At 45.2% G+C, this 16335-nt stretch overlaps 1 protein-coding gene across 1 annotated transcript in view; it reads left to right on the top strand.

The window, feature by feature from the left end:
* RASSF3 (Ras association domain family member 3) overlaps positions 1-16335 on the top strand; it is a 75948-nt gene that overhangs the window by 56082 nt on the left and 3531 nt on the right. Inside the window, exons 2-4 of the mRNA XM_081249009.1 lie at positions 10069-10176; positions 12394-12622; positions 14253-14362. Coding sequence (XP_081105135.1) covers positions 10069-10176; positions 12394-12622; positions 14253-14362 — 447 coding nt within the window. The remainder of the gene's footprint in view (positions 1-10068; positions 10177-12393; positions 12623-14252; positions 14363-16335) is intronic.

Genomic DNA, 16335 nt, shown 5'->3' with positions numbered 1-16335 from the left:
AAACGCTTTTAATGTGTATCACAACTGCAATTAATCTTATTAACATGCTGGGCCTGGGCCTGCTCTCCTGCCCTGGGTGTGCGGGGGTATTCGAGGGGCATGCTTTGAAGGACTCTCTTCTTTGATGGTGCAGATGGATAGCAGAAGCGTATCAGACTTTGTATCTGGTACCATAAAGGCCTTTTGTGTGCCCGTGCAGATGCATTCAGTTTTGAGAAGCAAACAAAACGATGCAGATCGATAAGATATACAAAAGGGGACGGGTTTTAAATGCAGTCTTGTAGCTGTGGGCTCTGGGACCAGACAGAATCAGGTGAAAAGGGATAGAGCTCCCTCCTAGGTTCCCAGCATCCAGCTCGTTCCAATTCTGGGAGTGAAAGATTTTAAAAGAACGTGACTTGTTGGGTGGCAAGAGTAAACACAGGAAACAGCAAACCGTAAAAGGCGCTGCGATGCTAAATCTGAATTGATGGGGTAGTGCAGGGGTTCCTGAGGATGCTGTGGTTAGGATGGCTTCCTGGGTGGGGTCACAAGGTGAGGGGGCTGGTGGGGGGGCAGCACATGGTACTCTTGGGGGAGAGATAAGTGGGCTGAGTGGTAGGGCGGTGCAGTGGTAGGGGTAAGGCTGGGAGAATTTAAAGGCAGTAGGTGGCACACTTTGATCTTTCCATCTCTCTCTTTCACAAGTGCACGTAAGAGAAGGCTAGTACAGTATTGCGTCCTTATAAGGCTGCTGCCCAGTTGTTTTTGCGGCCCATTTTTTTTTTAGAAGTCCTCTAAAATACCCATCTAGACTCCCTTCTGCCGTTCTCTTTGTTATTGTTTAACAAGTAGCCTTGCGGACAAAGAGGTTGTTTAAAATTGTTGGGTTTAACAGAGGTGGTTTGGTATGCTAATATATTCTTTTTTTTTATTTTTTTTGCGGTACGCGGGCCTCTCACTGTTGTGGCCTCTCCCGTTGTGGAGCACAGGCTCCGGACGCGCAGGCTCAGCGGCCATGGCTCACGGGCCCAGCCGCTCCGCGGCACGTGGGATCTTCCCGGACCGGAGCACGAACCTGTGTCCCCTGCATCGGCAGGCGGACTCTCAACCACTGCGCCACCAGGGAAGCCTGCTAATATATTCTTAATGAATACAGAATCTACTCACTAAGTGAATAATTGATGAGAAAAGAAATATCTGTACCTATATAATGTGCCCATTTGCTCATAATTAATTAATGTCACACTTAAAACATTATTGGGGCTTCCCTGGTGGCGCAGTGGTTGAGAGTCCGCCTGCCGATGCAGGGGACACGGGTTTGTGCCCCGGTCCGGGAGGATCCCACATGCCGCGGAGCGGCTGGGCCCGTGAGCCATGGCCGCTGAGCCTGCGCATCCGGAGCCTGTGCTCCGCTGCGGGAGGGGCCACAACAGTGAGAGGCCCGCGTACCGCAAAAAAAAAAAAAAACAAAAAGAAACAAACATTATTCAAGGTCTGTTCTCTTCAGGTTTCCTTGCCGTGTGCCCCCTATGCGGGTTTCTCACCTGCAGGATTTCTCAGAGCCTTTAGCATTCTAAAGTGCAGTGGGAGGTAGTGGAGGAGAAGGGGGGCGGCCCTTTCTGTCCACAGGACATCTCGGAGGATTAGCGTCCACGGGGCACCGTGCTGTTGGCCGTGCTGTGTGCATCGCCCTTGCCCTCTTAGCTGCCCTCCGTTTGCCCACTTACGTTTCCCACCCCGAGGGGTAACAGTGAGGCGTACCTTGAACCCGGAGGGTGAGGGGGCTGTCACATCCCTCCCTTCCTTTGTCTTTGCTCTTGGAGCAGCGGACGTCTTAGGTGGCTGCACAGAAGAGTTGCCTACAAGCTAAATCCGGGCAAGATGAGTCCCCGAATCCTCTTATAAATGGAAAGATCGAGTCCTAGCTCTATATCCTGCCATTAAAAAAAAAAAAAAGAAAGAAAGAAAGAAAAAATCTTCCCGTGTGTCAGGGGGAACAACCTCCTGAGAGTGGCCAGGATGAATCAGCATGCCGTGGCCGGACACCAAGATAAGCGTGACTCTAGACGTGGCACTCGTCCTGCGATCAACCCTGGTGCGGTGAGAACACAGCAGCCAGCAGCAAGCTGTTCTTTTAAGGTCAAGAACAGCAACACCCAACACCCCAGAAACACGTGTTCTGGTTCTTTCCTTCAGGGATAGACTCTTCCTTGCTCTAGAACAGTTGTCTTTTTACTGTAACATATTATTTTACTTTGCTTTATGGCTTTTCCTTCCTAGTTGTTCATTGACACCTGTGCACAGTACTGTACAGCTTCACACTGTCCACTGGAGTCCCACAAGCTGCATGGGGCTATGTACACTTAAATTATTTAAAATGAAATAAAATTTAAAACTCAGTTCCTCATTTCAAATGTTCAGATACCATGTGTGGCTGGTAAGTTCTTTTTTGGACAGGGTAGATATAGAATGTTTCCATCATTGCAGATAATGCAGGTGGATGGCACTGATGTATATCAGCCATACCGACCCTTGTCTGGGAAAAGTTTTCTGGGTCCCCTCAGCACCTCTGGCTACTTTTTTTAAAGTTGTTTTTGTTGTTGTTTTGTTCTGCTTTAGCATTTTAATGTGCTTCTGATTTTTTTTTTTTTTGGCTGCTCCTTGCGGCATGTGGAACTTCCTGGACCAGGGATCGACCCTACGCCCCCTGTAGTGGAAGCATGGAGTCTTAACCACTGGACCACCAAGGAAGTCCACCTCTGCCTACTTTAACATCTTAGAGGTTGTGGTACCACAAGTGAGGAATGTCTGACAGACATCAACTGTAAATACGAAGCTGTCTCCCGTGGCCTTTCTTGGCACACATTCATCAGGGTTGAGCAAGACATGTGCCCAGCCTAAAAGACCCTCTTGGGGCTTTGCAAGCTTAGCTCTGTGTGACAGCCCTTCCTGTATTCATCACAGGGTTTCCACTTTGCACACCTAAAGGACATCTCAGGACAGTGTTTTCCTGCTAATCACACTTTAAAATCTAGTTCAGGAGCATCTAACCTGACTTGCTGAAAGTTTCTTTTGAGCCCCCCAAACGGCTTGCTCACTAGTTCCTGAAAATCACTGTTGCATACTGTGCTTATGTGCAAACCTGCTTTGATTTGCTGGTAGGTCCCTCCCTGATTGCAGTAGAAGGATCTCTCCCAGAAGAGATTTTTCTGTTTTGTTTAGGTACACGATACTTGGTTTGATGTCTTTGTTGGAACAGAGCCTGGAAGAAAGACATGTGAAGGAGTCATCACCTAGACTCCATTCCGTTTGAGCTGTCCCTGAATTCCATTTGCAGCAGGGCTGACTGGTCCAGGGAAGTGTGGTCTTAAGGATGAAAGGTGCTTGGTGTTTTATTCCATACACAATAAAAGGCTGGCATTTGTTCTATCTGTAATTGCACTGGGTACCCCAGTCTATCTGGGACATGAGTAGGTGACTGCCTTTTTATTACAACTGGAGAGAAGATGAAAAGTAGGAATTCATGAATTTGGAATGGAGCCTCACTTAGAGAAGGCACCTGTTGACTTGGTAAGTTTACCCTTCTCCACTGACACAGGCTGGACCCCACACCTGGCCAGGAGTCAGAGCTGCTCCCCATGAGAGCGGCAGGACCCACCAGTGGGGAGGTGATGACACTCTTATTGTCTGTCACGCCCCTGTCACGGGCACAGTGCATGTATTGTCCTCCACTCAGTCAAGGAATCTATGCTATTTGCATTTTTAAAAAAGGGTCACTAGTTTTATTTTTTAAAGAGGTCTATAATGCAAACAAAACAACCCCACACATGCCAGGGGGTGGGGCAGAGAGTAAGACAGACTTGACTAGACTGTGAGCCAAGAAAAGGCAGAAAGGCAGGGACCACGGTGGTCTCTCCCGGCTTTAAGTGCTTGGTACAGAGATGGGCCCCAGTAGGCAGGCAATAAATAGTTGTTGATAATAAATGAGTTATATTTTCATAACAGTTCTATAAAGTCCATATTGCTTTTCACATTCTAAAGAGATAAGAAAACCGGGACTCAGAGAGGTTAAATAACTTGCCTATGGTCACACAGCCAGAACGTGGCAGAGCTGTGATTCAGACCTAAGTATGCCCAAGCGGTAGACCACAGAACCTTCACCAGCCTCAGAGGGAGCAGCAGGGCCATATTCACCTTCTCGCTCTCCCTCTTTCTCTCGCACATAGTTACTCTCAGATGCTTTATATTTGTTAGGTTTGTTTTTATTGTTGCTTTTTTTTTTTGCGGTACACAGGCCTCTCACTGTTGTGGCCTCTCCCGTTGCGGAGCACAGGCTCTGGACGCACAGGCCCAGCCGCTCCGCGGCACCTGAGATCCGGACCGGGACACGAACCCATGTCTCCTGCATCGGCTGGCGAACTCTCAACCACTGCGCCACCAGGGAAGCCCTATTGTTGCTTTTTTTTTTTTTTTTTTTTTTTTTTGCGGTACGCGGGCCTCTCACTGTTGTGGCCTCTCCCGTTGCGGAGCACAGGCTCCGGATGCTCAGGCTCAGCGGCCATGGCTCACGGGCCCAGCCGCTCTGTGGCATGTGGGATCTTCCTGGACCGGGGCACGAACCTGTGTCCCCTGCATCGGCAGGCGGACTCTCAACCACTGCGCCACCAGGGAAGCCCTATTGTTGCATTTTTAACTTAAATTATTTTATATAGTCCTGTCTGTCAATTATATCTCAATAAAACTGGAAGGAAAAAACTTTAATTTTGATATTATTTCAAAATTACAGAAAAGTTAGCAAGAAGGGTATAAACAGTGTCCAGACCCTTTGTCCAAGTTTGTAGGGGTCTGTATATTCTTGGACAGTCTTGATTCACAATCTGCTGCCTAGGGCGGGGCCACAGTGCTTGGGATTCCTGTGTGTCTGCGAGGTAGGGCGTGTCCTTTATGAAAGGTCACCGGTGTAAATACAGTGATGTGACCCCACCCAGGAACTGAGGCAAACCCGAGAGCAGCCGTCCAGGGCTTGCTTGCTAGATGTAAACATGAGAGAAGAGTCTAGGGTTTATAATTTTGCATGGAAGAACTCTCCCTCTGAGAAACTGGAGGGTTTGGGGAATGTAAAAGAAAAGTGGCTTATAAAAAAAAGATGACCTGTAACTTCCCAAACAAACACTCTCAGCCGTGGCATCATACCCTCCTCGGCTGCCAAGAACAATAATGGGTGCATTCACAGACTCACGCGCCCGTGCCATTTCCTCTCCTCGCCATACAATTAAAGGTGAACGTCTGTGCTCCGCTGTCTCTGTTCCATGCCCACCACACGGGGTTTTTTTTTAACCCTCTGCTTCTTGATTTCACTTCTGTACGCATTGTACCTACTTCCTCCCTTCTGGGTTCCATCCTGCGAAGATAGCCTTATTTCCAAAGGCACTGTGTTTGGAGGACAGGCAGGATTCTTCCCTGTGTGAGAGGAAGAGGTGGGGGGTGGGTCTCTCTTTTTTTTTTTTTTTGCGGTACGCGGGCCTCTCACTGCTGTGGCCTCTCCCCTTGCGGAGCACAGGCTCTGGATGCGCAGGCCCAGCGGCCATGGCTCACGGGCCCAGCCGCTCCGCGGCATGTGGGATCTTCCCAGACCGGGGCACGAACCCGTGTCCCCTGCATCGGCAGGCGGACTCTCAACCACTGCGCCACCAGGGAAGCCCGGGGTGTCTCTTTTAAAGTGGCAAACAATCCAGACGTTTTCCAGATCAGGAGACTTTCTCCAGTTCTGACACTAAAAGAAACCAGTGTCCTCCGCTCCAGGGCCTGAGCTTGAGACTCCTGTGCCTTTCCCTCTGCTGCCAGACTCCTTCACTCAGAGGAACTGTGCTTAGTTATCTTGGAAGCCTTTTTTCTTTGACATTCCTCACTCATACTCCACCTGTGCTGGACAGGAAGTGCTATGAGGGAGGAGGTGGTGTCTGACATCCCCACGCAGAGCAAGGCCTGGCACACAGCTTCTGCTCAGCAAATATTTGCTGAATGAATAGGCCTTGATCTGTGGCCTTGGTGTACAGTTGCTGCCTCAGTTGACTTAAATATACAAGATCACAGTGACTTCCTTGGCGGTCCAGTGGTTAGGAGTCTGCCCTCCCACTGTAGGGGGCACGGGTTCGATCCTTGGTTGGGGAACTAAAATCCCACAAGCTGCGGGGTGTGGTAAAAACAAACAAAAACAAGACCACAGAAGAGAGTGTAGATCTTAGAAGTTCTCAACACAAGAAAAAAAAATTATGTATGGTGATGAGTGTTAACTTACTGTGGTGATTGTTCTTATATACATATAAAATTACGCTTTACACCTGAAACAAATACAATGTTCTATGTAATTATATCTCAATTGAAAAAAGAAGACAACTAATTTCTCATCAGAAATAATGCAAGCAACTCTTTTCCTGTTATTATGACTCAAGGCCAAAAAAAAATACAGTGGTGATTGTTTTCTAATGTATAAGAATATTGAATCATTATGTTGTATGCCCGAAACTAATATAATATTGTAAGTCAATTATACTTCGATGAAAAGAAATACAGGATCATAGCCCTTTAGGTTTTATCTGCTTCTCTGGGATTTGCTTTCCAGTTGATCTCACTTTTAATAGTGAGATTTTAGCTTTGGAAGGGATCTTTGGGTCCACCTGTTTTCTGTCGTTGCTTCCTACAGTTTCCTGGGGTTTAATCTCTGATGAAGACAGCAGAGTGGTTATACAAGCATGTCTCAGTTATCTGTATTTGGATGACCCAGAGCAAGTTGCTCTTGCCAGACTGGCTTGCTCCTTTGACTTTGCTCAAGCTTCTGGGAAGGCTGACTTGAGGAGGCCTCAAGGTGGATGCTAAGTCCAGTAGCATCAGCAAAACCTGTGATTAAGAACTCACCAAAATGGGGCAGTTCCCTTGGTGGTCTCATGGTTAGGATTTGGCGCTTTCACCGCTGTGGCCCAGGTTCAGTCCCTGATTGGGGAACTGAGATCCTGAAAGCCTCGTGGCGTGGCCAAAAGAAAAAAAAAAAGGGGCAAATAAATTGAACAGACATTTAAAAATGAAAAACAAAAAACTGACCAAGATAACTTGACCACCCTGCCCTTTGCTCTTAATCACTCCCATCACCCCTTCTCCGTCTCTTCATTCTTAGACTTCTTCCTTCTTCTTTAAGTAGTAAGCCCCTAGGGTGTATCTATGCTACAATATTCATGTAATTTGCTGTTGTATATATTTTTAATGGTGAGCCTTTGGTTTCCTCGATTACTTGAGTGGAATCATCTTGTCCCATTGGTCACAATGGGGAAGCAAATCTCTGCAAGCAGGAAGCACCTTGGAGATGTCTACTCCAGTCCCTTTATTTGATAGGAAACAAGGGAGCAGATGCAGACAGGTTAGTAGCCCAGGGCACAGGATTAGTCAGTGACAGACCCAGACTAGGCCCAGGTCTGGCTGGAATACGGCACTTTCCCAGCACCCTTTGCCCTGCCATCATCACATCCCACCCCCATGAAATGGAAAATCTCTTATTGTATACTTTTTTTGGTCTTTAAAAATTTTTTTTGTTTTATAATTATTTTCCTTTTTTAATTGAAACGTAGTTGATTTACTATGTTTCAGGTGTACAGCAAAGTGATTCGGTTTTATATATATATATCTATAGATACATCTATATATATATTTTAATTTATTTTCCTTTTTTTTTGGCTGCATCGGGTCTTAGTTGCGGGACACGGGATCTTTGTTGAGCCTTGTGGGATCTTTTCGTTACGGCACACGATCTGCTTGGGCTTCTCTCTAGTTGTGGTGTGCGGGTTTTCTCTGGTTGTGGTGCACAGGCTCCAGCGTGCATGGGCTCTGTGGGTTGCAGCATGTGGGCTCTCTCATTGAGGCGCGTGGGTTTAGTTACCCCACGGCATGTGGGATCTTAGTTCCCCGACCTGGGATCGAACCCGCGTCCCCTGCATTGGAAGGCGGATTCTTTACCACTGGACCACCAGGGAAGTCCCCAGATACATATATTCTTTTTCAGGTTCTTTTCCATTATAAATTGTTAGAAGCTATTGAATATAGTTCCCTGTGCTATACAGTAGGTCCTTGTTGTTTATCTATTTTATATATAGTAGTGTGTATCTCTTAATCCCAAATTCCTAATTTATCCCTCCCCCCCTTACTGTATACTTTTTAGGATATGCTTTGAAGAGTCTTTGGACAGTTCATAGTGAAAAATGAATGTTGAAACAGAGACGGTCTCATTTTCTACTTTAGCTATGGCCTGTAGCTGCCTAATTGTGGATTGGAAGGGTCAGGGCCAGCAGAGAAATGTGAGAGACACGTTGGAAATAGTCATTGAAGCTTCTGAAAAGTTATTTTAATCTACGGCTTTTTCTCCCCCTAACCACTGACACCAAAAATAAGACTGCATTGGGGTTTTTTTTCTTTTTTCTTTTTTTTTTTTTTTTTTTTGAGGTACATGGGCCTCTCACTGTTGTGGCCTCTCCCGTTGCGGAGCACAGGCTCCGGACTTGCAGGCTCAGCGGCCATGGCTCACAGGCCCAGCCTCTCTGCGGCATGTGGGATCTTCCTGGACCGGGGCACGAACCTGTATCCCCTGCATCGGCAGGTGGACTCTCAACCACTGCGCCACCAGGGAAGCCCTGCACTGGGGTTTTACATTGGTAGATAGAATGCTCCCAAGGGACTTCGAGGCTTGCTCCTGAAGCTGGGCCGTGACCATGCCGTCCCCCCAACACTGACCCCTCAGCCCACACTAGGACAGGTCTGGAATCGAAAAGTTACTGAGATGACTTGTAGTCAGCACACCCCTTTCGGGGTCTCCAATCCAGGAACTTGAGACCTGAATGGATTTTATACCCTTACCTTAAAGCTCTCCTGCAGTTTCTGTCGTGGCCGTTCCATGTGTATCTATCACAGTAGCTCACAGTGCGTAGGTGGGAGCAAACACCTGCTTGGATAACCTCCAGCTGTGAGGTTGGGGTGATTATCTGGCTGGAGAAGAGGTTGGGGGAGAAATCATCCGATCTTACTGTTCTTCCTCTCTGTCCTGAAGATTGTTAGGATAGGACCCTTCATCTTTTTTGAGTTGCTTCTCAGGTTTGAATCTGATTATGCAGGCCTTTCCTTTACGTTTTCAAACACCCACACGGGAATGGTGGGGATCTATTCGATTTAGTGGAAACAACATAGAGGACCTGGATTAAAATTGAGCTTGGTCTCTTAACTAGTGGGGTTGTCCCCGGCAAGCCACTTGAACTCTGTGAGTCTCAGTGTCCCTGTCTGTAACAAGGGGATGCTAATTAGTGAGGATTAAATGGGGATCCCATATGGAAGTACTTGGAGTTACTGAGGGTTGGTGGGCTTTGGAATCAGGTTTTTCAGGTAAGCTCCAGCCCTTCTGCAGAGCAGTTAAGTTTTTATTAGTAGGTTGATTTACTTCTTAGAACTGGATCTCATCTAGTAAAAATGCCGACTTGGTTAAGTTGTTGGGATAAATAAATGTAATATAAGTCAGGTGCCTGGTATACTGGACTTCATGGGGCCAACAGATTCTGGAGTGTGGCCATCAGTGATTTTATATTAGCCATCGCATGATGTCATGCACTGGTTGAGCTCTTTAGACAAAAACAGTTAGTGAATGTTTCACAGTGATAAGAGGATTTAACTAAAATCTTCCTCTGCAGAGTGTGGGGGGAGGCAAGGGTGGGGTGAGACTGGGAGGGGCAGGGGATGAGAGTGGGTGGGTCCAGGAAGTCTGGTTACTTCTATCTTGGCATGAGGATTTGCTTGGAAGATTAAATGACCTTCTTGGTAGTTGTGGTCAGGTCAGTGATTAGTGCCAGTTTAACACTTATTAACTACCATACTTTTTGCTGGTAAAGATTGTAAAGCTCTAAAGATCATAAAGTTCATAGGATTTGTGTGTGTGTGTGTGTGTGTCAAGTTAAAGTGCTCTGTAGTTGTTGTTATATGGAATGTGAAAAGAATCCTGGCTTATCTGCATTTTTTTCTGTGATTGCTCATGTGTGACTTGGCTTATTTTTCTTCTAGGATGTGGAGAAAGATAAGGAAACCCACAATTACCTCAGCAAAGAGGAAATCAAAGAGAAAGTTCATAAATACAACTTAGCAGTCACAGACAAGTTGAAGATGACCTTGGTGAGCACCCATACTAATAATACTGTTTAGGTTGACACGTGTTGAAAGACAACTATAAGTTGTTGGTACTACAGTCTGTATGTTTTAAAATCTCTGAATCATACTTGCAGAACCTTAATGGTCAAGGTATACAGGACCGGAGAATGGGATATTTCTGCATCTTTCAAATGAAAGCTGTATTTTGAAGTAGCTTTATCTCAAAATCAATCAGCACTTCCTAAAATTTTATTTTAAAACACGTTATGACCCCCAAAGGATTTTTAACACTGAGTGTAATCCCTTGCCTGTTTAACACATGGGCAGTAACTCAGATTCTAATAAGGCCTTAGATAAGTTTTATCTTGTGTAAATAAATTTGGAAGTGTCAGGAAAAGGATCTTGTGCCCGTGGATTGGGATCTAATTGAGCTCGGATTTTTCTCAGCTGGAGAAAAATGTGTATTATGGAGTATGTAATACTCAGCTTTCTACACTGTTGTTTCAGGATCCTGCAACTTTGTGCCGATACTGTTAGAATCTCCGTGGGGAGCAAGGGTGTAGGAGCGAGAAGCACAGGCTTAGTGACGAAGAAGGGGGACCCAAGGCAGAGCCAGATTCCTCTAACTGGTCTGGCCTCGCCCATCCACTTGATGACTTTCCTCGAGGCCCCTGCCATCCCTCGGTGCCAGTGTCCAGGGCCCTTGGACCCCTGCCTGGCAGTCTATTGACTGTGAACTGACAAGAGTTCAGCAAAGGACAGGGCGACCGGTTAGAACAGGCCCTACTGAATTCTCTGACCCTTGGGGAGGAGCTTTTAAATATAAACCCTTGTGATAAAGGATCCCTCCCTAGGGGGACTCCACCAAAAAGAGGAGACAGCGGATGATCTCAAGATTATTCCTCATTATTCTAGCAGTCATACTTCTCCTTCTTCAAACACGGTTTTTATCAAGGCAGAAAAATTCCACATCCCTCCTCTTCCCCTTGGAGATTAAAACAGATGCAAGTTTCCATGTCGCTTCAAAGATAAAAAAAAAAAGTGAAGTGTTGTATAATACTTTCCACAAGAATGAATGAGTGAATTAGTATTATAAATTGACCTTGTGGAAAGGAAGAAAAATAATGGCCTATAAAGGAGATTTTTCATGTTCTGTGTTAACTGTGTCATTTATTTATAACACCTGAAGATTTGTTTAAATCAAACATTACAGTGTTTTTTACCTAAACATACTAAAAGTTAAAAGTGAAGACCAGACTATTATAACTATTTTTAGCAACTAAGAAATAATAATTCTACATCAGTTAAGACAAGTGCTAAACTCATCAAATTGTGTATATTAAATATGTGCAGTTTTTTGTATGGAAAAATTGTACCTCAATAAAGCTGTTAAAAACATACTTATATATAGAAGGAGACATCGATACCATGTTAAATCAAAAAAGACAAGTGCTTGGGAACTCCCTGCCTGTCCAGTGGTTAGGACTCCGTGCTTCCATTGCAGGGGGCATGGGTTCTATCCCTGGTTGGGGAACTAGGATTCTGCATGCTGTGTGGCCTGGCCTCCCCACACCGCCCCCCACCCAAAAAAAGACAAGTGCTTGTATTATAATGTCTATAGTTCACATCATAACTTGAATTTGTTTTAAAAATGTTGCTGCTTGAGGTGTCTGAAATGCCTCATCATGTATCCCATGCTGTGGCAGATCCCATGCTATATAAAATAGGTTAAGCAAAATTGGTAATCTCTGGTACCACTAGGAATGAAAATAGCTTGTTTTCTTCCCGTCTGCTCCTTGTTACGTGAGTATTTCAAAGTCCTAATTGTGACTTTCCTTTTCTGTGTAATAGCTGGTCATCCGTTGATGTTGTTTCCTTTGTGCAGTTAGCCTGGACATATCCCCAAGCTTTAATAAGCCTTGTGGTTTGGCCAGCATCTGTGCCAGGGGATTGTAACCTCACCCGTGGACCCTGACCTTTCACATGTAGCTTCAGTGGCATGAGTCCTGGACTTTGGTCCCCACATCTGCCCTGCAGACCTCGCCTCTGGAAGCACTTTCCTGGAGTGTGTTAACCTCCCCCGAGGTCATTCCCTGAGGGGCAGTCTTGAGTGAGGTTCTGCCACAGAGCTGAAAAAGAAAAGAACAAGAGAAGGAGTGTTTCACCTTCCTTTTTTGTTGTTTTGATATGCTCCCTCCCTAAAATGCCCAGCTAATGTGTGTGTTTTTATTCCTGCTTCAGAATTCAAATGGGATTTACACTGGCTTCATTAAAGTACAGATGGAACTCTGCAAACCTTCACAGACTTCTGGAAAACTTGCTCCCAGTAGCAATGGCTGTATGAATACACTTCACATCAGCAGCACAAACACTGTCGGGGAAGTGATCGAGGCCCTGCTTAAGAAGTTTCTTGTGACCGAGAGCCCTACCAAGTTTGCACTTTATAAGCGTTGTCACAGGGAAGATCAAGGTACCCTGCCACACTTAAAATGAAAATGGTCCCTGCTTTTATTTCTGTCTTTTGGCCTCATTAGTGGAAGGGAGTGATAGGTGTGTCAGTTATGTCAGGGCCCAGGGCCAGATTCTGGAATAAATGGTGATCACGGTGTGTGCTTAATGCTTCTTGGCTTTCTGTGTCTTTCAGTTGGACAGTTGTGGGTCTTAGGAGCCCAGAGGTATCCACATGTGATGGGTATTTATGGAGGATTTGTGATGTGCACAGGAGGATAGCCTTTTTTCTTTTCTTTTTTCCATCACTTTGATTTTAATTCTCTTTCGGACAGAAAAGAATGCATCTGAGCTTGAAGTTCTCAGTAGCACATCGACATTGGATGTGCATCCGAACATGGAGTGATTGGTGGCCTTGCATTCCCGAGACCCGAGGATCAGGAGGCACATGTATATTAGTGTACATTGCAGACTTATGTAAATGGCGCAGCCTTGGGCTCTCCTTTTCCCTTAGCCTGCCTCGCACTAGGTGTTACCCGGGGGCGTGTTGGCCCCCTGGCCCCCCAGGGGCGCATGCAATGGGCAAATAACATTTTGATCTGAGGTCCGCCTGTCTGAACTTAATACCCACAATCAGTGGATTCAAAAGAGAATCTTAAATTACTGCATGAAACTGAATAAGATATTCCAGGTCAGGTCATCATTGAACAGAAATTGATACCAATGGTGGACAACAAGTGATTCAGTGATTCACTAAGTGCTAATTTGAAAATGGTGTGTATATGTGAACATTTAAGCTTTTCCTAATTTTTCTGGGTTGAGCCTATAGCAGCTGGAGCAGAAAATAAACTCACCTTGGCATGATGGGAAAATCCTTTGGTTGCCTGGGAATGAAACCCAGCTAGATGCTGAGTATGCTCATGTTTCTTCAAACCGTATTATGGGCTGGGCCTGCAGAATACAGAGATGAATAGGGTAAGGTTCCTGTCCTGCAGAGGACACAGGCTCAGCAGTGGGGGGAAGTTTACATCTACAGGGAAATCAGCACATAGAATGCAGTTGTATCCGGAAGTACTGAAATAATACAGGTCAATTGATGGCATTTTGTCCTGCCAGCTTCTTTGCCTGCCCACCTGGACTTCAGCTGCATAATCTGACAGTGATAGCATCTTGCTGATATATTACCCACCAGAGCTTGTGTTTGGATGGACTGCTTCGTTTGCGGTTGCTAATTCTAAATTAATATGTAGAGAGATTTGCTTCTAAAGTTCTGATTTCATGTTCTTGGGATGGTATTTTTTTTATTGTTTTTAAAGGGGTTTGCAGATCCTTTTTTAAAGTTTATTTTGCTTTCTCAAAGGAGGAGCAGAATTAATCATAAGCCCATTTGAGGAGCCATACTCATTTAAATTCATTCTTGAGAATGGTTTCCTTTTTAATCAAGGCACAGTTTCTATTATGCAGATAGAATGGAAATAGTATGGAATTCATTCCACTGTGGGCTATTTATTGGTAACAAGATGAGGAGGATGGTGCCTTGGTAGCCAGGGTAGTAACACTGTTGCCTTGGTCTGGGGGCGGGGTGGGGAGGGGTGCTGGTCTGGGGAATGATGTCGTGCTCTGTCTGTGACATGGCGCTTGTTCCTCACCAGTCTACGCCTGCAAGCTCTCAGACCGGGAACATCCACTCTTTCTGCGTTTGGTAGCAGGGCCCAGGACAGACACACTCAGTTTTGTTCTTCGTGAACATGAATTTGGGGAGGTAAGTGATTGTTCCTTCTTGCTTTGGACTCTGCAGACCAGCTGGCCCTGTCTTATTGCTCTGCTCAAGTGACTTTACCATTGCAGAGGAGGACGGGATGGGGGCGGCGGAGGGGAGAGGGAATGTGTGTGCCTGTGTGTCCGTCTGCCTGTCATGGGAGGAGAGGTTGTCCTGTGGAGGGAGGGTGCCTTCCTGTGTGTTGAGTTGTCAGAAATGAACCCAAAGTTAGCCTACAATATAATCCTTTTATAAGACTCATTACGTTCGTCTGTGATTTTCAGAGGTGGGAGGAAATACATTTTTTTAACTTGATCTCCACCCAGAGAGTCATTTTCACCCCTCTACCTCCAAATTACTCTAATCCAGCTGAGCTTTGAAAGTCGACACTCTCCATATGTTTGCTGCTAACCAAAGCCCCCAGGCTCCTTCGCTCTAAAGGGAAGTAAAAGGAAACGCCATCTCTTTACTACAAAAGACATTTAACTTTCTGGAATCTTTCATTCCTCTTTGCCCAGATGATTAAGAAGTTATGTTTCTACGTGCATCATTTGCCATTTTCTCTTCAGGGAGGATTGTATTTAGGTCACCTCAGTTGAAGGAAAAAGCACTTCAGACTGTCCTTCTAGATCAAGTGTCACTTGAGAAAATCTCTCAAGCTCTGGGTCTCAGCCTTTTGTCTGGAATCGGAAATGGCATGAATTGTCCGTGTAGAACATTTTGTAATGCAGTGAGAATAGAGTTTCTAGGTTAAAAGTTAGGAAACCAAGACTCTGCTTCCTACTGTTCCTCTTGTTAGATTAGGAGCACGACCTTGGATAAATGTTCTAATCTTTTCAGTCCTCAGTTTAAAGATCTGTAAAGTGGGACTAAAGACTTGAAAAGTTGGTTTTGAGTCGCAAATTAGAAATGTATGTAAACAGGCTTAGTAAAGAGTATGTTTATGTGTCAGTGTAAATTGGAACTTAACTAGGAAGTTTTAGGAAGACAATGATTTTGGACATTTTGGAAGCTTCTTTCGATTCTCATGTTTTGAAATTTTTGAAATCCACTCTCATTTTGGGGAGGAAGCTGGGTGCAGAAGTCTAAAATTTGGCTTCTGAGTTTGGCACATAGCAGCCTTCCCTCTGCAAGCCCAAGCCAGATGCACCAGCATAGTCTTGTCAGCGTCTTATCTTTCTTGGTGCTGGTTTCTAAGTGTTGCACATAGTTCAGTGCAGTTGGAGCTACATTGTCTGGGAGGGAATTATGTTGGCTTAGTTTTGAAATTCACTTTACATTGTGTTCTAATGATCCGGACTGCCGTTCTGACCTCTGTATTGTGTTCTGTTTCTCAGGTTTTCAAGGTTAACTGAATTGAGGGAAGAAACTTTCCAGAGCTGTCAGGGAGTGGGAGGGAGATGATATTTTATAATGTCTTTACTTTGAAGAATTTATGTGAAAAATAAGATGCTAATTTTTAAATTAACAGAATATTCTAATGTAGAAAGTTTTGCTCTCCTGCTTCACTTCTCATTTTCTTTAATAACTAGCTCACACTCAATCTCTGAGAGCCTTCTGTCATTGGCCCACTTGGTGGTTTTATTCTGTCTCCTCTCTCTGCACCTGTATTAGGTTATCTCGTCTTTTCCCTACCTCATACCCCTGGGAATCCCCCATCAGAAATTGCTCCTGGCCGAGACAGTGATTCTCAGCCCAGGACCCAGGGCCTCCTTTTGGGCGGGGAGGACGTGTAGGTTGAAAAATTTAAAAAAACCCTCCCAGGTGAAGCCATATACCCTTCTTGATACTTACTGCTTAAATTAAAAAAAAATTTAAAGAAAAACCCGACAAACATTTATTTTGTGCCTGCTAAGTACCAGCTGCTATTAGAGAAAGAGAACTCAGAAACTCAAGGGCCAAAGACAAAGCCCAAATAGTGAGGAGTACAATAGCTGCAGTGTAGACGCGAGAGATACTAAGCAAATAATTATAAT

The sequence above is a fragment of the Mesoplodon bidens genome (genome assembly GCF_964165515.1).
Source record: "Mesoplodon bidens genome assembly, chromosome: 11".
Taxonomy (NCBI): domain Eukaryota; kingdom Metazoa; phylum Chordata; class Mammalia; order Artiodactyla; family Ziphiidae; genus Mesoplodon; species Mesoplodon bidens.
Note: the sequence above shows the minus strand (reverse complement) of the source record. Positions and strands in the feature narration are given on the sequence as shown.